Source organism: Platichthys flesus, chromosome 14 (genome assembly GCF_949316205.1).
Source record: "Platichthys flesus chromosome 14, fPlaFle2.1, whole genome shotgun sequence".
Lineage (NCBI taxonomy): Eukaryota > Metazoa > Chordata > Actinopteri > Pleuronectiformes > Pleuronectidae > Platichthys > Platichthys flesus.
In genome coordinates this window covers 23,720,194-23,743,044 of record NC_084958.1, presented here as the reverse complement: position 1 = coordinate 23,743,044, position 22,851 = coordinate 23,720,194, and the positions used below count along the sequence as shown (strand labels likewise).

The window sequence follows — 22,851 nt, the reverse complement described above, 5'->3', positions numbered from 1 at the left end:
GTAATCATTTCACACTTTTAATTGATTTGTATTGATTATTCTTTTCTCTCTGCAGCAACTCAAGACAAACATGATCCTAAAATAGCTTTTCTTAATTAAAAACAGCTCTAAATCTGTAGATGTGTCATATCAGCAAACATCAACCTTCTGACTTGTTGTTCACGGAGCCTCTGGAAAACAAAGCAGTTGCTCGGGGCTGTTTCTACCTGGAGTTTTTAAAAATGCAGTGATAGCACGAGACTCTCGAGTCGCTCTCTCTTCTACTGATTGAATTATGAAGAAAGTGCAGCAGAATCAAAATATCTGAGGGCAAGTGCACAATTAGAGCACAAGCAGAGCAGAGCCGGGGCTGTTTGAGTGCAAGCGCAGGGTTTTGAGTGAAAACGTTACAAAAATCTTAATGTGAAATGAATTAGTCCTGCTCTCAAGGAGACCCCCCCCCCCTCTGAAACAGGACAGAGTTAGTCTATAACCAGTTCTATGACCATCAGACACCAGATATCAGCTGATTCTCGGGCGTCGACTCTTCGATGAAACAAACTCGTAAACACTCGATAAGAAACGACCACGATTTGTGGAGCTGCTGTGATTCATGGCCCCGACGCTCGTAAAAACACACCTCTGTTCACCCTGATCCCCACAACACACACACACACACACACACACACACACACACACACACACTGAACACTCCCTCTGAGCCGCCGGTGATGAATGGGTTCAAGCGGTGGTGCAGGGACGACACAGGGTCACATGGTGATTCCCTCTCGTTCACTGGGACACGTCTCCGCCCTGAACTCGTCCGGCTCCTCAAACATTTAATCGTGCCCCTCGTTTATGAAAAGTCAATTAACATGATTTGCATACTTCTCACAGTGAAGTATCGCAGGCATCAAGTTACGATCTGGTTGAGAGTTTTAAGACCAAACATAAACCACAGAGTCTCTGGTTCGGATCCAAACAGGGATCCTTGTTGATGTCGTCTCTCTGCTGCTACCTGCTCTCTAACAAACACAAAACCTCTGAGTGATGATGAGTCACAACTGTTTCCTCCTCCGTCCTCATTGGTCCGTCCTCCGTCCTGCTGCGGGATTTCTCCGGCTCTGACGTCCTCTGTCCCGACAGGACTTGTGTTTTAAGAAGTGATGTTCAGCCGGTTGTGTGTGATCTGAGGCAGCAGCTCTGGGAGTTGTGTAGTTAATGGAGCACACGTCTTTAAAGCAGCGCTCAGTGGTTCTGGCCTAGATTTGAGCATTTAGTCATTAATAAGAACATGAAGCAGCTGAAATGAAAATGAAACAGTTTGGTTCTTGCTCAGGGAACAAAGAGAAGTTTGAGTGACAGTGAAAAACAATGAATAAGACAGAAAACAGCTGATTTACACAGAGAGAGTGAAGTTCATGTTTCCTGTGTTTCAGGTGTTACAACCCGGCTCGACGGAAGTAACATAAAGTAGACAAACAAGGATTAATTATAAGAAAACTGGGTTTATTGTTAATTTGGTAATCAGACTGGTGAATGGGATCCAGCCCTGCCTGAAGAGAGGGCCATGAGTGAAGCCTCCCAGGCTTTTAAGGCAGCAGCAGGTGCCAGGTGACGAGGAGAAGGAGGGGCTGAAGGAGGAGCTCCAGGAGCACTGCAAAACAAGGAGCAGATCTGCACATAACACAGGACAGAGCTCAGGATCTGAAATCTGCTTCTTGATTCAGTTCAGTATAAATCGACTCTGTACGAAGGCTTTTGGTCAGAAACTGAAATAAGTTGATCCACAGAAGTCGTCTGATTCCCCCGGGGCGCTCTACAGGTTGTCGTTCAGATTGTGTTCACTTTAATTTGTCGTTGCCGCACGTTGAACTGACTTCCCTTTCGTCAGTGACCTGATTCCAACGCGTGTTAATGACATTTGAGTTTTGAGCAGACTGGAGGAAGAGGAGGAAGAGGAGGAGGAAGAGGAGGAGGAGGAGGAGGAGGAGGAGGAGGAGACGACGAAGCACGGCTGTCGTCCACCATTGTTAAAAATTCTCTTTGAAGAATCTTCATACGACTTCGAACATGGTGACCACACACTGTTAGGAACGGCTTTCTGAGACACCTGCAGCTGAGCTGAGTATGTTCATGCTAATGTTAGCTCTGTAGCTATACCAAAGAATACATACAGCTCATTTTAGATTGGGTTAAACTTATTTTGACCACCAGGGGTCAGAGCAGCCTTTATGCAAATCTGGATTTTCAGTGGAGGAGAGACTTTGTTTTTAGTTTCCTTTGGAGAACGTTGACATTCTCTAAAAACCTTTATAACACACAGAGGGAAAGAACCAGTGAAAAGACATCATGAACACGAGGAGGTCAGAGGAGCTTTCATCCTCAGAGCAGGAAGAATGAAAACAACAATGAAAGGAGTCAGTGAAGCAGGATGTTCCTCACAGGTTCCTCAGACGGAGATAACGTCCTGAGGAAAGAGAAGACCAGATCAAATGAGATGAAGCTGGTGTGAACTCACGTGGTATCATCTGTGGAAGAGCCTCTTCTGACTTCCTGGATTAGATCCCTGAACTTCACTGGAGTTTGTGTTCATACACAGAACTTGTATATTCTTGATATAAAGAAGTGAACTGATGACCTGCCGAGCACTCGTGGGTCTTGTGTGAAGGTCACTTTGGGGTCGCAGAGTAAATCCAACTCTCTGCAGTGACTCGCTCTCTTTTCTGTTCTCACACATTTTATTTTATTCACGTTCTCTCACATAGATCGTGAACAGAACGATTCCTCTGTCAGTTTCAAACCAGCCGTCCTCAGCAGTGTGGGATCGATGCTGGGAACTGGACACAGGGTTTATTGACCGTGTCCCACAGGACAAAAAATCCTCTGGACGTCTTTAAAAGCAACTGATCTGTTTCTCAAATCGCTCACAGGAAGTATTTGCCGGCTGTCGTGCTCTGAAGACTCAGATCTGCTCCAGCACTTTGTTGTGTTTCAGAAATCGATGGTTGAATTTGTTGTTTGTGGAGCGGAAAGGACGTGAGAGGACATTTGAAGGAGGAGGACATGTGAGGTCTCGTCCTTCTGTCTCTTTACGTTTACTCCCCCGGGTTATGTTTGGGTCGACCCGTTTCACTGTGAAGAACTTTCTGGAACTCATTTTGGTTTAGATTCAGGTTCTTCTGGGGTTGGAAAGAAGAAGAAATAACTTGAATAATCAGGATCACACAAATTTATCACACAATCAACCTCTGGATAAGAAACGACGACTGTGTGCTGCATCGTGACAGAGCCTCTCCAAACCTCCTTCTTCTTCTTCTTCTTCTTCTTCTTCTTCTTCTTCTTCTTCTTCTTCTTCTTTTCTCTTCTTCGTCTTCTTCCGCCTAAACAGAAATATATTTCTGTCTAAAATCTTTCTCCAGTCACGAGTTCCTCCACAAGAGGAAACCTCCTCACACACATATCCAACCCCCCCCCCCCTCCTTCCACATGGCTGGGCGGGGGTTTCATGGGAAATAAACTGTTACAAGCAGCAGAAGCAGCTCCTTCACAGACTCCATGTAGAGGCCTTCATCTGAGTGAGTGTCTGGGTCGTGAGACGTGTGTTCACACCCAGAATGCATCTGGTCAGAAGCAGCCGGGCACCTGACCTGAGATCTGACGGGTTCGGGTCAGAGGTCAGAGGACAATGATTCAGAGGAACATGATTACACACTCACAGCTGTTTCTGTTGAACTGTTGTTCTCAGGAGTTTAATCACATGAATTCACAGTCACTAGGAAACCTCTGTTCTCATCAGGATTTATACCACAGCTTCCCGACGGTTGCATCATCACAGCTCCAGGACACAAGCAAGCTCCTTTAATAACTTCTCTCTCTCTCTCTCTCTCTCTCTCCCTCTCTCTCTCTCTCTCTCTCCCTCTCTCTCTCTCTCTCTCTCTCTGAGGATGAATAGAAAGATAAATTGTTATTTTCAGCTGAGAACAGAAAATGAGAACAGAAACGGCTCCGGTGGCGTTTTCACAGCCGAAGGAATCGCCCCCCCCCCCCCCCCCCCCCCCCCCCGAAACAGATTCCTGCCCCGGTGGAAGCTTCTCGCCCTCAGGAAGCAGACGTGGACAAGAAGATATTCAAAAGAAGAATAGAGAATTTATGATCCTGCATCTGAACCAGGTCTGGAGAGGATGCTACAGTGAGAGTGTGTGTGTGTGGGGGGGGGGGGGGGATCTGGAGAGGATGCTACAGTGAGAGTGTGTGTGTGTGTGTGTGTGGGGGGGGGGGGGGATCTGGAGAGGATGCTACAGTGAGAGTGTGTGTGTGTGTGTGGGGGGGGGGGGGGATCTGGAGAGGATGCTACAGTGAGAGTGTGTGTGTGTGTGTGGGGGGGGGGATCTGGAGAGGATGCTACAGTGAGAGTGTGTGTGTGTGTGGGGGGGGGGGATCTGGAGAGGATGCTACAGTGAGAGTGTGTGTGTGTGGGGGGGGGGATCTGGAGAGGATGCTATAGTGAGAGTGGAGTGAGCAGCTGTTGCTATGGAGACGCACAATGCATGTCATCTCATGCTGGGGGGGGGGGTGCAGTGGTACAGCGCCTCATCAATGTGTTTGTGTTGTCTCCACACATCGAGAACAACAACACACTTATTTTCAAATGATCAAATCAAATCTATCAATGGATTTTGAAATGATTGACATTCTGTCTTCTGTCCATATCTCAGGAACATCTCGGTCCAATTTAATATTTCATCATTCAACATATTATAGAACACAGGGGGGGGGCTGAACAGTGTGTTAGTGTGTGAACACCACAGAGGAGCAGTTTGTGTGTTTCTGTCACAGCAGGAGACTTCATCTCCGTCATAGGAGTGAGGAGGACATGTCTTCATGTCCCTGATTGACAGAACACGTCCCTGCTGCTGACGCCCACTGACCAGAGAGGACAGGCCACCTGAAGACAGAATGTGTCTCCTCAACAGAGGACGCACCTTTGTGGCACCAATTGCTCATTTAATTAAGTTTTTTATCGTCTCTGAACTTTATGATTTCATCTGCTCCCCTCGTCTCCGTGCTCATCCCACTTTTAATATCTCTGTATCTCCGGCTGCTTTTAATATCTCTGATCATTTCCTCGGAGTCCGCGTGAGTCATCCGTCCTCACCGCTCTCTGCTGGAACACGGCTGCATGTCCACCGGTCTCCAGGATTAACGAGCAGGACTCAGAGTCCGTCCGGCCAAGGTCAGGGCCAAGGTGATGTCCTCTGTCAGGTGGACTCCAGGCGTCTGTGCTCTGTAATGAGCCGAGAGTCTGAGTGACGGCTCCTACCGCTGTGTCCCCTCTGTCCCCTGTGTCCCCTCTGTCCCCTCTGTCCCCTGTGTCCCCTCTGTCCCCTCTGTCCCCTGTGTCCCCTCTGTCCCCTGTGTCCCCTCTGTCCCCTGTGTCTCCTCTGTCCCCTCTGTCCCCTGTGTCCCCTGTGTCCCCTCTGTCCCCTGTGTCCCCTCTGTCCCCTCTGTCCCCTGTGTCCCCTGTGTCCCCTCACCTAGCCCTGAGAGGTCCACTGCAGTGAGGACGTCCTCCTGAGTCAATCAACACATTTGTCCCAGTCACAGAAAACCTGACAGGAACTCGTCAGTTGAAGTTTGAAGTTTTAAATACAGAGACTAAATCTCTAGGATGAATCTTTGATCATCTCGATACGCATGTGTTATACTCTGATCTAATCCTGTTTGATTTGAATTCATACTCAACATTTATAACATTCTTAAACATCTCAACACATATTTTTGATGTGATAAATTTCCTCCATTGAAATGTCTCATCATATAAGATAGACGTGTTTGATTAAGTTCCAGTTCCAACCCTTGATTCAGTATTTATTTATTTATCTTATTTATTTGTGTAATATCTGGAAACACCACGGAGCAGTTTCAGAACAGAACTGACGACTTCCTGATCACTGACGTCAGCAACAGACGAAGAGATGAAACGTTCCAGCTCCTTCTGTTTGGTTTGTCTTTGTGCTCCAGGTTCTTTTAATCTTTTATCATCAGTAGATTCCATTTGGAAATCTAATTTGTACAAACAGTGAATCTGCAGTGTCTCAGTGAGTGTGTGTGTGGGCGGGGGGGGGGGGGCTCTCTATTGCTGCAGCACGGCTGATTTAAGCTGATGACACGTTTTCTTCACAGACTGAACCTCTAAATGAATCCAGCTTGTAGCAGCTGTTGTAATGAGGCTGTAGATACACATGGACTTCCCCCCCGAGCTGCTGACTCGTCCACAGAGCTTCTTCTCACAGGATCAGTTTGTTTGACTCTGAAGAGACGAGGCTCAGATTTATCTTCGTTGGCTGAAGAAATCAATATTTAGTGGAAAACCGATCATCATCTGTTCTGCTGCGGCTAATCTGCTGTTCCTGGAAATGAGCCGAGCCGGAGTCCGTCTCCCGTCCCCTCGTCCGTCCCCCCGGTGGAAACCCGTCCCTCAGTCCTCCGCCCTGCTCTTCTCTGGATCTAATACGTCTCACTTAACCACACATGACATTTATACTCAGCCTGCGGAAATCAAATCACACCCACTGCCTGTGTTTCATTTGTCTCTCATACGTATGATTGAAACACTGACTTCATTCAGCTCCAGGAATTATCCACAGCCGCCCACCCTGTTTTCATATGAATATTAATAATAATAATAATAATAATAACACGTTCAGGCAGTGTTGATCCGAGGCGTCTTCGTGCCAATGAGCAGCGCCGGCGGCCGGATGACACTGATTCCCCCCCCTCGTCCTGCCGAGCCAGTAATGGCTTCCTGTCCTCGAGGGCACTCAGGTGATGAATCACAGCCTTTGGCTCGAAGTCCTCGTGGACCCGTCTCCGTCCCGGCTCATCGGACGCCCGGCTGGATCCACAGCTGTGGACTGAGGAGCGTCTGTCCACTGACATCATGTTTACAACAAGTTTAAACAAACTAAACATCTTCACCTGGATGTAAAGACTTCAGAGAGGACATCTGTAAAGTAATTTACCTTTAAGCAAAGTTCTTAACTCATAGACTGTAAATATATATAAAGAAAACGATGCATCTCCAGTGAAGCCACAGAATCTCAGACACGAACGCTGCCCCCTGGTGGTGAGGACGTGAGTTGGAGGATGAGTTTGTTCGTCAGCAGGTGTGACGCAGACGTGAGAGATCAGAGAATCAAACAGACGGATGTCTCAGCCGGTCGATCGTTGTGTTACCCAGGCCTCATACACCACCCCCCCCTCCCCCCCCCCCCTCCTCCTGCTCCATCATCATTAACGAAACGTGATCAGCGTCACGTTAGCTTCACTCAGCTGATGTGGCGCCCGCTCCCCCCCGCAGACCGTGACGATAATTCTCGGGCTTGGATCTGGGTCAATGAGTCTGGTTCCTCGCTGCAGGAAACAAACACAAACGACTGCTCATTAAAACGCTGCCCCCCCCACCACCCCCCATCCCCCCTTTATAGTGTGATTTGTCATCGGTGTCGATTTTTCCATTAATAACTTCAGAGCCGAGCAGGAGTGAGACAGCGAGCCGCCGCTGATTGATGATTGGACGAAGTGTCAGAAGAACAGTATTGATTGATAAGTGGGCGACGCCCGACAGGAGCGAGGGATGAAAGACGAGATGGACATGTGATTCTAAACTTTCTTTCTTTCTTTCTTTCTTTCTATCTTTTCGTCCCTTTTTGCTTCTTTTTTGTGGCGTCCTTCATTCTTCACATCCTTTGTTCCTTTCTTTTTCTGTCTCCTCTGTCCTTTCTGTCCATTATTTTGTCCTCTCTCGTTCCCTTCTGTCCTCCCTTCCTTCTTTTCATCTGAGCAGTCCTTCCGTCCTTTCCTTCCTCACCTGTTCTCAAACATTTAAAATCCTTCAACCGACTCCTGACGTCTGTTTCACTTCCATCAAACTTTCAAAAGGTCATTTCTTCACTTAGTGTCTCGCTCTGTTCCGGCTCAGAGACATTTGGATTTCACGAGGCCGGACACCGGCAGCCACATTTGTCTTCCGCTCGTCTTTCCTTCCATTACCGAGGGGCCGAGAGGCGTCACTGAACCTCATTTCCTTTAGAATGACCCTAATTATACAGCCAGGAAATCTAAGATAATTAGCGCTCAGGATTTGAGATGTGCTCCTGAGGAGGTCAGCCGGGTGCCTCAGTTTCCCCTGCAGGCGGAAAACTGGGGAAAAGTCACAGTTACTTAAAACAGAGGACATGTTTGACTGGAGCCGGTGGAGTCTGAGCGCTCGGCCTGATGGATGTGACATGTGGTGGTTTGAGAGATTTATAAAATGAAAGCTGTGAAAGCTGCTGCAGCTCTGGTGCTGGAGCCGGTGATCGATCTGCTTCATGTCTGAGGCTTCACCTTGTTTCAGCAGCAGGACGAAGCTCAGCTGGGACCCAGAGTTCACCTCGTCTGTTCCTCTGCACTGACGTTCAGAAAGACGCCTCTTTAACAAGACTCCTGACGCTCTACCTGTCAGCTCTCATCCATCTGGGATCGATAGCACGTCCTGAAAGAGCTGCTCTGCCTCAGCCGCTGGGTTCTCCTCCTCCAGGTCGCTGGAGACCAGAGTGCTGCAGTGGTTCCTCTGCTCCTCTTCCTCTGCTCCTCTTCCTCTGCTCCTCTTCCTCTGCTCCTCTACCTCTGCTCCTCTTCCTCTGCTCCTCTTCCTCTGCTCCTCTTCCCACTGCTCCTCTTCTTCTGCTCCTCTTCTTCTGCTCCTCTTCCTCTGCTCCTCTTCCTCTGCTCCTCTTCCTCTGCTCCTCTTCCTCTGCTCCTCTTCCTCTGTTCTTCTTCTTCTGCTCCTCTTCTTCTGCTCCTCTTCCCACTGCTCCTCTTCCTCTGCTCCTCTTCCTCTGCTCCTCTTCCTACTGCTCCTCTTCCTCTGCTCCTCTTCCTCTGCTCCTCTTCCTCTGTTCTTCTTCTTCTGCTCCTCTTCCTCTGCTCCTCTTCCTCTCCTCCTCTTCCTCTGCTCCATCACACACACACTTCATATCTCTGAGGATCCAACACTGAAAAACCCACTGCTGCTGATGTTCCAGACAAAGACACAAGATGATTTCCTCACGTTCATTTTAGAAGTTAAATTAAAAGTATGATTTTTGGACTGAAAAAAAACAACATGTCAGACTTTTTAAGGGGTTCTCCTGTCGCAGATCTTAGTTTTATAAACTCCGATCTGCTCTTCTCAATAACATATTTAGAATGTATATATTATGGCCTTAAAATGACTCCTCTCCTCTAGCTTGTTTAATATTCACTCCGCCCTCCTGTGATGTGTGGCTAACATGAGCTCTGACTTACTGACCTTATCTTACTGAGCTGATAATGTGTAGCTAACATTAGATAAACCTCCTGAACACCAGGTCTGACTGTTAGCTGTATAACCTCCACCCTCCAAGGTGGAAACACACTATGAATCTATGTTATATATAATAAAACAGCAACATATGGAAACATATAACCAGGTCGAACTCTTGATGTCTTTAAGTTGGTGGAACTTTGTAAACTTTTATACTTGAGAACTTGGATCCTAACCCCCCCGAGCTGCAGCTGAGCTCCTGGTTCCCTTCACACGAGCTGCACTGAACTCCATGAATCTTTATTGAGCAGAAACAGAAGGAGAGATTATCAGAGAGCTCCATTGATCCTCCGGCCGCTGGCTTCGGTCCCGAGAGGCCGAGGGGCCACAGACTTCATGCCGAGGCTGGAACACTCACTTGATGGTTCCAAGGACGTGAAGCTTTGTGATCCAACTCTCACAACAGCCTCGTGAACTCAGACCCTCCCTCCAGCTTCCTGTGATTGGACAGGTGGACGTCCTCCTCGTTACCTTGTTTGTTCAGAAGTTAGTGAACACAACGTAAACCTCAAAGTGAGCCTGTGCTCATGAATGTGTCTTTACTTTAACCGTCAGTTATTCTAAATGCTTTTATTCTTTAATGCTGTAAAACACGGTGTGTTGAAGGATTTGGATAAAACGTCCTCCACTAATAACCCCAAGTGATTGATTGGAATAATATTCATAGACAAAACTGATTTAGTTGCTTATTATCTCCATGAAGTATGAGTGTGTGTCTTCAGTGTGATCAGATGGGCGGATTAGGCTGAAGAGAAGGAGGATGGAGCCAAGATGTGTGTTTATGTGGAGATTTCACATTGAATATATATTCTCAATTCTATATATCAGGTCGTATTTGCCTTTTCTTTTTTTTATTAATAGTTAGTTTATTATAACGTTGAAGGTTAAACTGTAAAATATCAAATAACTTTTTTTGGTCAGTAGAGTTTGATAAGGACATCTCAGGAATCATTACTGAGTCTTTTGCTCTTCTCTTTCTAGACATGAGTTCATATTTATCCAGGATATTTGTTCAAAAACCGGTTGAAACAAGTTCTCAGTCGCTGGAATGGTGTGAAACAATTCATCATAGTTAAATAGATTCTTATTTCTGTATCCTCATGTAAATATGATTCAGAAATAATGAAATAAAATACTCACCTCAGCATAACATGTCCTCATCCGTCATTCTGGTGCAGATGCTGGGATGTGGGAATGGGAACCCTAACCACACACACACACACACACACACACAAACACACACACACACACACACACACACACACACACACACACACACACACACACACATAAGGTGAGGATTTTCCCGGTCAAACACGTTCTGCATGATCAGCAGATCCCAAACAGGCTGAATATCCTCCTCTCTCCTCGTACCGCTGAGCCGCCCCACGGCGGGGGGGCCAAGGGGAGGGGGGGGGGGGGTGATGGTGCTGGAGGAGAAATCCATCACTCCCAGCACGCCTGTGAATCTGACCTGCTGTCGGGGTGAAGGGTGTTGTCGGAGTCGAGGGACGGTCCCGAGAGAGAGAGAGAGAGAGAGAGCTCAGGAAAAATGACTGTAGATTTGTGAGAAGGTTCAGCTTCCCTCCGTCCAGCAGAGAGACTCCAGCTGCACCTGGATCAGGTGAAGGCCGGTGCCTGGAGGTCACAGGTCAGCAGCAGGAAGACAGACGTCTTTGGATTCATCATCAAACCCCGGTAACACTTTGGTGAATCGTTCAGACGAGTCTCTCTGCAGCCGCCGGTGAAGCTCCTCACGTCCTCTCACGTCCTCTCACGTCCTCGTCTGAATGGAGACCAGCGTCTCTCATCTCGTCCTTGTGACTGCACTCATTAATGGCCTGCTGCTGCTGCTGTCCTCTTCTCACTAATGTTTGCATATCGCTGAGCAAATTGCCTCGTCTGCACTCTCTTTATTCTCTTTATTGAATCTCGCCTGCAAATTGGTTGTCAGGATTCCTCAGGGGCGGTATCGGCATCGGGGGGGCCCAGCAGGACTGAGCCTCAGCTGGGCCGAGGGAGGATTCATGTAGAGAGAGGCTGTGCAGGCCGGCTCTCATCATTACTGTGACCTGACCTTTAACAGAGACAAACATCCATCCAGGGCCCAAACACACCAGCTCACTCATAAGGACCAATAAGGGCACTCCTCTCTGATTTCTCTCTCTAGATGTTCATAGTGATCATTTGCATTAGGAATTCAACTCTGTGGAAGGTCGAAGGTAGAAGAAGAAGTTTGGAGGCCGAGGTTTTGAATCCCCGCCGTGTGAAGGCCACTCGTTAATGAGTCTGATGCTTTACCCCCCCGCTGGCTCCTGTTGATGTGTGACGGACATCGACCTCGCTCCTGATTGGACAAACTGTTTGAAGCCGGACAGGAAGCTGACTGTGTGGATCAGTATCTGCTGGATCACATCGAGTTATCATGGATGATCTCTGACCTCTGGGTCACTTCGAGGAGAAACACTCAGATTGGATTTAGGAGACAGGAAGTCTGGTATAGAACACCATTTGATGACGTTTGAGGGTGAAACACATGTGACCACCGGGGGGGGGGGGGGGGGGGCTGCTTGGTCTCTACTGTCACTTCCTTTAGGTGAAGTATGTCAAACCCTTCTGATTGGCTGTGAAATATTCATGCTGTTATGTTTGTGACATGTCAACACAACAGACCGTGAATGATTTAGGAAGCAGAAGAAGAGGGTGGAGCTTCACATCTATATAGATCCAGTGTTTTATTAGATCTTAGGATCATAAAACCAGGATTATAGTTATTTTCCATAAAGCATTAAGGCATTACTGATTTCTGAATGTAACAGAATTCAGTGTCTTATCAAACCTCTCAGCACCGGACTGAGTCAGGATGAGACTCTAACAACTGGAAAGGCTTTTCCACTGGTGGAGACAACTGGAGACACAGCGGTTGTTGCTGGTCGATGCTGGTTGTTGCTGTTGTTGTTGCTGTTGTTGTGCGATGCTGCAGCTGGTTGAACTCATTCTCTGAGGCTCTGCATCATATTTTTCACAGCAGGGTCGTTAGCTCCAGACTAACTGGAGCACAGTCAGGCTGTAGTGTAGCGTACAACATTTAATTACCCATCTGTGTAAGTGTTAGTGTGTGTGTGTGTGTGTGTGTGTGTGTGTGTATATCCAGTTACTTCCAGCTCTGACGACCGGTTGAGTTGAGGCACACCTCCTAGTTCTCTGATTTAATTAACAAATTACACAAACAACATATAATCACACACATATATATAGATATATATTTACATGTATATAACTATTTTCAGTTTGTGTGGTGTATTATGCAGCTCAGATTTCAAATCATTAAACCAGAAGCTGTGGTGATAAAAGCATCTTATGTAAAGGTAGCAGTAGAGGTGTAGCTCCCTCTAGTGGGGGGATAAACCGCTGCCCTGTGCTGGAGCCTGAGTTTCAAACATCTGATTCAGGCGATGCTCAGATGTTACTGAGTTCTAAATATGATCTGATTCAGACTCTCCGGCTCTAACTCTGCTTCACGTTCATGTTTGTAACTTCTCTCTCTGCAGGTTCTTAATCGTCCTGGGATGTTTGATTCTGGCCATTCTGACAACTTTCAAGGAACATGAGAAGGCGTCTGCACACTGGCTGGTTATTCTGGTGAGAGGCCTCAGATTCATATTCTGTCTTATTTCATATTGTCCTTGAACCCCAGACTCTCGGGTCCTGCTGTGATCTGTGTTTCAAACATGTCACTGTTTTCTGGGGCTGGAGCTAGAGCGACATCTAGTGGCTGTGGAGATCTATCATAGGAGCTTTAAAGCTGAGATTTACAGAGTTTCAGATTTGTTGTTGTTAAAAACATCAAATGACTGAAAAACACGACTCACCTTCAAATAAAAAACTCTTTATTTTCTTTATAACATTGCAGCTGAAAGTGTTTCAGATCAAACTGTTTAATACAAACCAGCAGGGTGGAACAATACCATTGAGTCCCAGTTAAAAGTCTTTGTAACGTCCTTCCTCCTGATTGGTCTCCCACACAGGAAACCTTCGCCATCTTACTCTTCGGAGCGGAGTTTGCACTGAGGGTCTGGGCGGCAGGATGCTGCTGCCGCTACAAAGGATGGAGGGGACGGCTGAAGTTCGCCCGCAAGCCTCTGTGCATCTTAGGTGAGGAGGAGGAATCTCATCTAGAGACTTTATAGAAACGATCCAAAACAGTCCAGGTGCTTAACGTGATGAGATCCAAGAACCAGAGCGTCACCATAATCTGATTCATGTTAGAATAACCAGAAGGACGATGTGGGGCACAGGTCAGTCTCATTAAGGATCTGATTGGTAGAGAATCCGTGACACGTGACTTCCTGTCGTCCTGTCCCAGACATCTTCGTGCTGATTGCCTCGGTGCCGGTGGTGGCCGTGAGGAACCAGGGCAACGTGTTGGCCACGTCCCTGCGCAGCCTGCGCTTCCTGCAGATCCTCAGGATGCTGCGCATGGACCGGAGGGGGGGCACCTGGAAACTGCTGGGCTCTGCCATCTACGCCCACAGTAAGGTAGGACCGGGCTCAGCTTGATGAGCTCCAGACGGACCAGAGAGAAACAGCTGAGAGCCAAAAGGCCAAAAGGCCAAAAGGCTTCAAGTGACAGGCGAAGGTGGACGCATTCAAGTGTGTGTGTCTGTGTGTTTGTGTGTGTGTGTGTGTGTTTCTGCAGGAACTGATCACAGCCTGGTACATCGGCTTCCTGTCTCTGATCCTGGCGTCTTTCCTGGTCTACCTGGTGGAGAAGGACGATGTCTCCATGGACGTGTCCAATCAGGACAACCCCACCGCTCAGCCCAGGCAGCAAGACTTCGACACCTACGCGGACGCTCTGTGGTGGGGGCTGGTGCGTGTCCACCATCTCCTTCTGTCCATCGTCTCTGAAGAGCAATGTCTGTAGATTTATTTCATGTAACTCTGAATGTGCTAGAGCCAAACTGGTCCCACAGCCAATTCCCACTGAGCCACGACCAGGCTGCTGTGAAAGCAGAGGACTGAAACATCGAGAAGTCGATTGTGGGAGTCTTGACGTGTTGTGTTTGTCCCCTCTGCAGATCACTCTCACCACCATCGGATACGGAGACAAAACCCCGAAGACGTGGGCTGGGAGGCTGCTGGCCGGGACCTTCGCCCTGATCGGCGTGTCCTTCTTCGCTCTGCCTGCAGTGGGTTCACTCTCCCGTCACTGTCTCCTCTCCGCTGTCCTCCCGGTGTCCACATGAACTCGTTTCACTGTCCATGAATGTGACTTTGTTCGTGAGGCTGGAAACGTTCAGTTCCGATCTTCTTGTCTCGCTGCAGGGGATTCTGGGATCAGGTCTGGCTCTGAAGGTCCAGGAGCAGCACAGACAGAAGCACTTTGAGAAGCGCAGGCATCCGGCCGCCGGCCTCATCCAGGTGAGACGCGACCCGAGCCCCCCCACTCACGTGAAGCTAACATGAAAGGGACTGAAGCCTGCATTCTCTCTATAACCAGCAGGGGGCGACTCTCTTTATGACGTCTAGTTTCAAGTGTGCTTCAATACAGCTGTTGTTCATTTAGTAAGTTACGATCATTTAGAGTCAAACAGACCTTAAAGCACCGGATGTGTTGTGGAGGGGGGGGGGGGTGATTGACAGCTAGTACCGTCCAATGAGTGCAGGTGGGCGTGTCCTCCAGCTGAAATGTGCCTGATTCCTAGTATACGTCATTTTAACGGTGATATGTATTTTGTTGTGTTTCTGTCGTGCAGTCTGCCTGGAGATATTATTCCACCAATCCGGTCAGAGACGACCTCATCGCCACCTGGAGGTTCTACGAAACAATCATTTCTCTTCCCTGTTTCAGGTGAATCTGTCTTTTACATTACATTAGATCACATTACAATAACAATAAGTGCATCAGTGTCTATGAGAGGCCATTTTTGGGAGTTCAGCATCTTGCCAAAGGACACTTCAGAATGGGATTTGAGCTGCCAACCTTCTGATTGGAGGATAACTGCTCTACCCCCTCAACCCCAGACACCAATCTATCCATCTATCTATCTTTGATCCCTTGTTCCATCCTTCCATCCATCTACCTATCCTCACATGTTCCTGAAAATAAAATGTGTGTAGACTGAGACTCGAGTGTCAAAAGTTTCATTTTAATAAAGTTATGATTGTGTGACGCAGCTTTCAGAGCGTCTCAGCGGTGACGTGTTTGTCTCACAGTTTGACACGTTGTCTGTCCTCTGCTCTTTGTCCCCGTCCACAGGAAGGACCACCTGGAGGCCATGGCGAGGTAGGTCCCTGTCTGATCTCCACTTCATCACACAGAGCTCAGGCTGCAGGCCCCGGGACAGATCTTTAATTTGTCCCACACGCCGGAAAGTCTAATCACCGTTTCCTGCAATATCCTCTGATATGAATTCACTGGTGCAATAAATCTGTGGCTAACGTTGGTAAATATGAGAATCGTGATATAAACTCTCGCTCTTTTATAGCGTCGGCTTCCGCATCAGCTGCTTTGATGTCATTTGGGCGGAGAGACTTTTTTTTAGAAACCTATTAGTGAGTCCATTAGTGACGTTTCAATTATAAAAGACAGTTTGGACGAAGTAATTAGAGGAAGAGACGAGGCCATTGGGTTTGATGGAAACTAACGAGTCTCTCCATCAAACGATCACTACTGCACAGTGTGTGTGTGTGTGTGTGTGTGTGTGTGTGTGTGTGTGTGTGTGTGTGTGTGTGTGTGATATTAGACCTTTCTATCAGTTATCCACAGGTTCTGGGAGGTCATTGAACACAACACAGAGAGAAAATGATATCCCATTTGACTCTGTTTTGTGTGTGTGTGTGTGTGTATGTGTGTTGTTTTGTTGTCTTTGTGACCTTTGTAGTGAGGACAGTGTAACCACAGTGAGTTCAGTTTGTTTAGTTTTTTCGTTTACAGTGTAAAAGAACCCAGGAAAATAGGAACACTTGATTTATTGTCTATTTTAACAGCAGGTGTTTTTAGGTCGTGTCCAGATCCACTTGTTAACACAAGATAAACAGATTCATTCTTTATATTGTCGCTGCAGGTCCGTGCAGGTGTAGTACACCGAAGTGTGTGTGTCTTTGGAAACCAGAGCTGAGGGAGATAAGAAGCACTTCCCTGTTGTGTGTCCCTGCTTTACAGAGACCCACAGGACAATCAGGTCTAATATTCTGCTCTTTATCTGTGGAGGAGCTTCTCTCCTCCTGTGAAGCTTCCTATTCTGCAGCCTCTCAGCGCCGTAATCTGCCGTCACCATTCCCCCCCGAGCAACATAGAGACTCATATTGTGTGTCTGCTGTGGGAGCAGAGTCGCTGAGAACGCTCCACGTTTCAGAGGCCTTGTTCAGGCATCCGTCGGCTCCGGTTACTCCGCCTCCCTGCCTCTTCCAAGGCACACAGGAGTCTTATTTTACCCAGGGAGCTCTCGCCTTTGTGCTGCCAAACATCGTCAGCCATTGGATGATAAAGGAGACCAATCTCCTCGCAGCTCTTTGAGGCCTCCTTCTGCCGGGAGAGGGGCTTTGTCAGGTTGAGGCAGAAGAAGAAGAAGACTTTATCTCCTCTGTGAGAAGAAAGTCAGACATGAGGAGGATTCCAGCTTTTTGTCTCCTGGTTTAAAAATTTATCTTTTACTCACAGAAAGAAACAAACCCCAGCAAAGGTGCAGGTGTAATCCAGAAACATGTTCATGTACCCTCAGGTTATATTACATTAGATATTATATTTGTTTCTCAATTCATAGGATTTGTGAGTTTTTCTCTAAATCTGGGATCCAGGACAGGATCAAATAACCTGATGGTCACATGATCAAAAGCTCCAGAACAGGAGCTTAATGGATCCTGATCTGAGATTCTGTCTTCAACTCACTTTGTTTTATAAGAACTTGCATCTCAGTCTTTCTATTTGAACATTCAGTCGAGTCACATGACTTCATGTCTTCTCTCTTCTCGCCTGTTTCAGCCAGAAGCTGAGTTTACTGGAGCGCGTTCGCCTTCCCAATGCCAGACCATCATCGGGGGGGCCGGGCAGGAGGCTCACAGTACACAGCGACTCCATCGAGGAGAGCCCGTCCAAGGAGCCCAAACCCGCCGGCTTCAGTAACCGGGAACGCTTCCGCACCGCATTTCGAATGAAGGCCTACACACTGCGTCAGGGCTCTGAAGGTACGGAGGACATGAAATCAAAAGGTTTAGTCTTTGTCCAGGCACTCAGCTGGAATCTGATGGTGATTAACTGTCTAAGGTTCGGTAATGAACTCGTCCTCCTCTGTGATTTCTTGGTTTTGACCCGCCCAGACTCCGGAGGTCTGGCAGATCCAGCCTTAGAGGAGCGGGGCTTCCCTCCGGACATCCTCCTGGAGGAGATGATCCCCACGCTGAAGCTGGTCATCAGGGCTCTAAGGTCAGGATCTCCAAATGCTCATCAAGATTTATCTTAGAGGATTGCATGTGCAGTTGGCACCCTGGTGATGTAGTGGCCTCACGGAAAGAACAAATCTGCACCTTGTATTTACCCTCTGAAGATAATGTTTATGTCATGTGAACATTTACGGACTCGCAGAGGTGGAAAGTTTAACACTAGCTTGGACGGAGCGAGTGCAGTTTGTCCAAATGTCCAAGGAAGACCATGGTAGACCGAGGAGTGCTCGAGGGATTTCATAAACCCATTTGGCCAGCGGACATCTTGGGATCTTCCAGGAGGACCTGATGGACGTGGCCACAGAGACCGACGTCTGGACGGCTCTCACCACAAACAGCTTCCGAATAAACTTTGACATCTATTTGTTTGTCCCAGAATGCATTGCTCAAATCTTGATTTGTTGTTTAAGTTGTGCAACAAGAAGCTGTTGTGTAATACGTTAGAAAAGAAAACAAGACGGCACTGTACTGTATTACAGTACAGTGCCTTCTGTCATGTTAATATCCTAAGTGGTGAATTTGAACTCTGTCTCACAGGATCATGCAGTTCCTCCTGAACAAGAAGCGGTTTAAGGAAACTCTGAGGCCTTATGATGTCAAAGACGTGATCGAGCAGTATTCTGCCGGGCACCTGGACATGCTCTGCAGAATCAAATACCTCCAGACCAGGTCGGCAGCTACATCTCAGACCTCTGATGTTGTGAGGTCAATGTCTCCTCTTCCTCAGGCTCATCCTGTTTCTCTTCCTTTAAGGATCGACATGATTCTGGCCCCTGGACCCCCCCTCACCCCGAAACACAAGAAAACTCAGAAAACGCCCTTTGCCTATCCGCCCAATCAGTCGCCCAGGTACATGCCGCTGTTCTGTTTGTTTGCCTCAATCAAAAGTCTGTGCAGTGCTCATCTACTCGGTGTTCCTCTGTTCCAGGAACGAGTCCTTCATCACCAAAGCTGCCTCCATGCCGGACGCCGACGACCAGAGCATGATGGGTCGATTTGTCCGAGTGGAACGACAGGTGAGAAATGAAGAGCATCTATTGACTTAGTGAAAAACGTGATGTTGTTTTCCAGCTTTAGAGGTGAGAAACCAGAAAGGTAGACATGTATAAATATAAAATGTATATAAAATAATACATTTTTGAGACCTCGATGCCGATGGGGCAGAATTTTGGGAAGAACGTCCCAGGTGTTTGGAAGTTCAGCTTTAATGTGATGCTGCTGATCCATTTCCAACTTGAGTCCAAAATGGTGGACGGCGTGGGATTCGTTTGACTTTTCAACCAACAGGTCAGTTCTGGTACTACAGTGTTTCCTCTCTGTCTCAGGTGGAGGACATGGAGAAGAAGTTGGACTTCCTGGTGGACATGCACATCCAGCACACTGAGCTCCTGCAGGTGGACTCTGCCGGCGCCGCCCACATGACCCTGGAGACCTGTGACCCCACAGGGACCGGTCCGATCAGACGGGTGTTCTTCAACTACGAGCAGGCGTTTCCACACATGTCGTACAAGGGGAATCCGTACTGTGGCCGGGGTGGAAGAGGAGGCGGAGAGGGGAGGGGGTCAGCAGGAGGAGCCTGTGTACCTCCAGATCATCAACCCCCGACGTCCCACCTCTACCAGCGCAACCCCCCAGCTGCCATCCCCACCTACGCTGAGCGGCCCACGGTGTTGCCCATCAGCTCCTTGCAGGACTTGTCCGTGGGGCTGGGCAGGACCACAGGGGGGCGGGGGGCGGACTCCCCTCTCTCGATGCTGTCGGTGAACCACGAGGAGCTGGAGCGCTCGCCCAGCGGGTTCAGCATCTCTGGGGAGCGAGAGGGGGAGGACGGAGAGGATCTGTCCACGGGGGGAAGGACGAGACCCAGGCCCAGCTACCTGGCGGAGGGGGAAACTGACTCTGAAACGGACCCCTTCACTCCCAGCGGGGGGCCCCTGCCCCTCTCCTCCACGGGGGAGGGGTTTGGGGACGCTGTGTGGAACACGCCACCCTGAGGGATTTGACAGACTTCACAGAAATCCAAGACTCTGAGTTAAGACCTTGAATCAAACCCATGCCTCTAAACCCAAATCAGTTTGGGTCAAATCTCTGGATCGACTTGCAGGTGGGTTGATCCTCTGCTGCTGCAAGGTCGAGGTCAAGGTCATCGACCCTCAGAGGCCACAGACGATCTCATCCACCGACCCCAGCACCGACAGAGCCATGGCCTCCAGACTGCCCAGAGACAAAGGGAAACCTGACCGTTTGTAAAGTTCAACCCTGTACAGCGCACTCTTCACAAAGATTTAGCTAAATTAAAAAGAACATTAATATACAAACTATATACACCCAAAGCTTTATCGCTGCAAAGCCAACCGCACTGCATGAAACGCATGCAACTTCTAGTGTAGTTCAAAGTTCAGGTCATCAGGAAACGGAAAGGAGATGGAATGGGTACATATACTTGCTATGCCATTTTGTAACACTTATTTTTTATATGACAACATTTTCATTGTGTTTTGCATGGTTTGCATGGAATGCACCATTGGGGGGGGGGGGGGGGGGGGGGTTATGGCTGGAGCGTGATACTAGAACCAAAAGTCTCCTGCCTCTTGTTTTGTACGTTGTTTGGTGTGTGTGTGTCTGTGTGTGTGTGTTTGTGTGTGTGTGTGTGTGTGTGTGTGTGAGACTTGGGTAACACTGGTTAGTTGCTGGCAGACGTGTTGCACCTCCTCGTCTCTTCTGTCTCTGTGTTTTCTCACCACCGTGCTCTTCACTTGTTTTTCACCTCTTCATGAATCCAAACTTTCAACTTGAATAACACAAAATGTAATCTCTGGTCAAATCTCTCTTTGTTGGCAAATGAATTCAGGGATGTAAACCACCTGTAGGTCTTTAGTTTACAAAGATCTCTGAGCGTCTTGACGGCTGAGTTCAGTTCATCCCGACTTGACTGGAATCAGATTTATGAGATCGATGAGGAATTATGCTTCATAAAGAGTGAGTGGAAGTGGAACTGGCTTCACTTCACTAAGGACACAACTTATTGTGCTGTTGATCTTGTTGATTTGCAGTCGTTGTGAGTTTGTTCCAGACACACACACCATCTTTCACCAATAGAAGCCCCCGACTAGTATGTGTCTGCTCACCCTGTCCTGTGCTCTGATTGGCTGTAAAATCATTTAGATAATTAACTGCCATTCCCATTATTATGACTTCATATTAATAATGTCAAGATTACAAAAAGAGCAGCACATCCTTAAAAAGTAAAAAGATGGAACATAATGTTCTCACTGCTGCTCTAAACTTCCAGTCATGAACGTGACACTGAAATCAGCCGTGTGTTGTAAAGTGACATGTAAAGATACTCGCAGGTGATTGGCTGCCGAGGATCACCAGTTCTCTTCCAGAAGCTTCACAGGAGATCACGTATAAACCTAAACTGCATTTACTACTTTAGATTTAGGATGACACTGATACTGAATGTAACCTCTGAAAACCAACTATATCTTCAAACTTGAATTATTACACAGTTATAGCATGTTCAAGCACCTTCAGGGTCAGCTGACCTTTACAGAGGAGCCTCCACACCGGGCTTCAGCTCCCACTGGGCTCGTGTCCTTCAAAAAGAACTTCCACCACATCGGTGTGTTCGTGATCCGCAGCAAGTGAAACGTTCGAGCGCTGCGACTTTAGTTTGAAGGCTAACCCACAAGTTAGCACCACCCGGTTAACTCCACTTTTATGATTTTTGAAGATACAACTGCCAGAAGGGAAAAACCTTGTGAGAGACAAAGGTCACATGATACCAAACATCCCCATTGAATACGATTTCAACTTCTACAAAGTAAAAGTCAGCAGCATTCGGAAGCTTTGAAACACGAACACTAGTGAGTTGATTGATTTTCCTCTTTGGCCTGATGACCTTTAATGTCCTTCACGAACTCTTTGGTCTCAAGCATCATGAAAACGTTTTGAGAAATCATTTCTTCTGAGAGAACTCGTCAACGTCAGGACGCTGGAATCAGACGCACAAAGATTAAAACTTTTCTGTTGAAATCTTTACGTCCTGAGCTCATTGGAAATCTGTCGACTCCTAAAGTTTGTTTGTTTACATCACGCTCACATCATCTGTTCTTAACTCCACCCGTCTGGTGCTCCGAGCAGGTTAAAACAAGCGCTACATCATCCTGATGAAACCCGGTGTGGAGGCATTAATTAGTAAAATTGTCAAGGTGAACCAAACACTTATTTACTTACTTATATCATTATTATCTACTTAACTACTTGTATTCCAGTTACTATCATTACTTACCGTATCGACTGAAACCGTTCAATTCAACCACCAGGGGTCACCACACAGAGAATCAGAGATCAGGATGATACATCCCTCTGGACGCTCATTCATTGAGCCTCTGAAGCAGGACGCATCATCACCACGTCATCTTTCATCGCCCCCCCCCCGAGGACACACAGCGGATCAATGGCGGTCGATCTGTGTCCTCCTGTCCTCTTTCGTCCTCTGTTTGAAACTCACAGCTCCGTCTTGCTTTGGTAAAACACTGATTCGTAGCTTCGTGGCGCTTTCCGCTCGTCCACCGAGTTCGGGCACGATTCCAGCTGCACAGGAACGTGAAGGTGTCACTTCTCTTTTCTTTTTTATATCTGTTTTCCTTCCTGTTCACTCTGGAGTCGCTCACTCTCGTTTGGTTTCATTCTTTAACACCAGTGGTTTTGTTGCCTCGTACAAAACTTTCAGTTACATTTCCAGAAACTCTCGTGAGGGTTCATCGCTTCCTTTTGAAATGTGGCTTCCTTCCTTTCTTCACGGGCGTTTATCAACTGGAGAATATCACTGGTCTCATGAAACCACACTGGTATCTGTATGGTCACATGGCTCGCTACTGTTAAATCTGACATTTAATGTTTTGTAAACTGTTGAAGAGAAAAAAATTGTCTTCCAAAGACACAAAGATACACTGGAAAGAAAAGTGATGCTAACAAACACAGTTCATCTGAATCCTGGAGCGAAAACCTTTTTCAGATTGTGATTTATT

General features: G+C 47.6%; 1 protein-coding gene across 1 annotated transcript in view; it reads left to right on the top strand.

The window, feature by feature from the left end:
• kcnq3 (potassium voltage-gated channel, KQT-like subfamily, member 3) overlaps window positions 1-20,326 on the top strand; it is a 34,750-nt gene extending 14,424 nt beyond the window's left edge. Inside the window, exons 3-16 of the mRNA XM_062404627.1 lie at window positions 12,922-13,012; window positions 13,399-13,525; window positions 13,737-13,909; window positions 14,070-14,243; window positions 14,452-14,562; window positions 14,699-14,794; window positions 15,130-15,224; window positions 15,633-15,659; window positions 17,358-17,560; window positions 17,693-17,798; window positions 18,353-18,484; window positions 18,569-18,664; window positions 18,744-18,831; window positions 19,141-20,326. Of these exons, the coding sequence (XP_062260611.1) occupies window positions 12,922-13,012; window positions 13,399-13,525; window positions 13,737-13,909; window positions 14,070-14,243; window positions 14,452-14,562; window positions 14,699-14,794; window positions 15,130-15,224; window positions 15,633-15,659; window positions 17,358-17,560; window positions 17,693-17,798; window positions 18,353-18,484; window positions 18,569-18,664; window positions 18,744-18,831; window positions 19,141-19,809 (2,188 nt within the window). The 3' untranslated portion in view covers window positions 19,810-20,326. The remainder of the gene's footprint in view (window positions 1-12,921; window positions 13,013-13,398; window positions 13,526-13,736; window positions 13,910-14,069; window positions 14,244-14,451; window positions 14,563-14,698; window positions 14,795-15,129; window positions 15,225-15,632; window positions 15,660-17,357; window positions 17,561-17,692; window positions 17,799-18,352; window positions 18,485-18,568; window positions 18,665-18,743; window positions 18,832-19,140) is intronic.
• The last annotated feature ends 2,525 nt before the right edge of the window (window positions 20,327-22,851 follow it).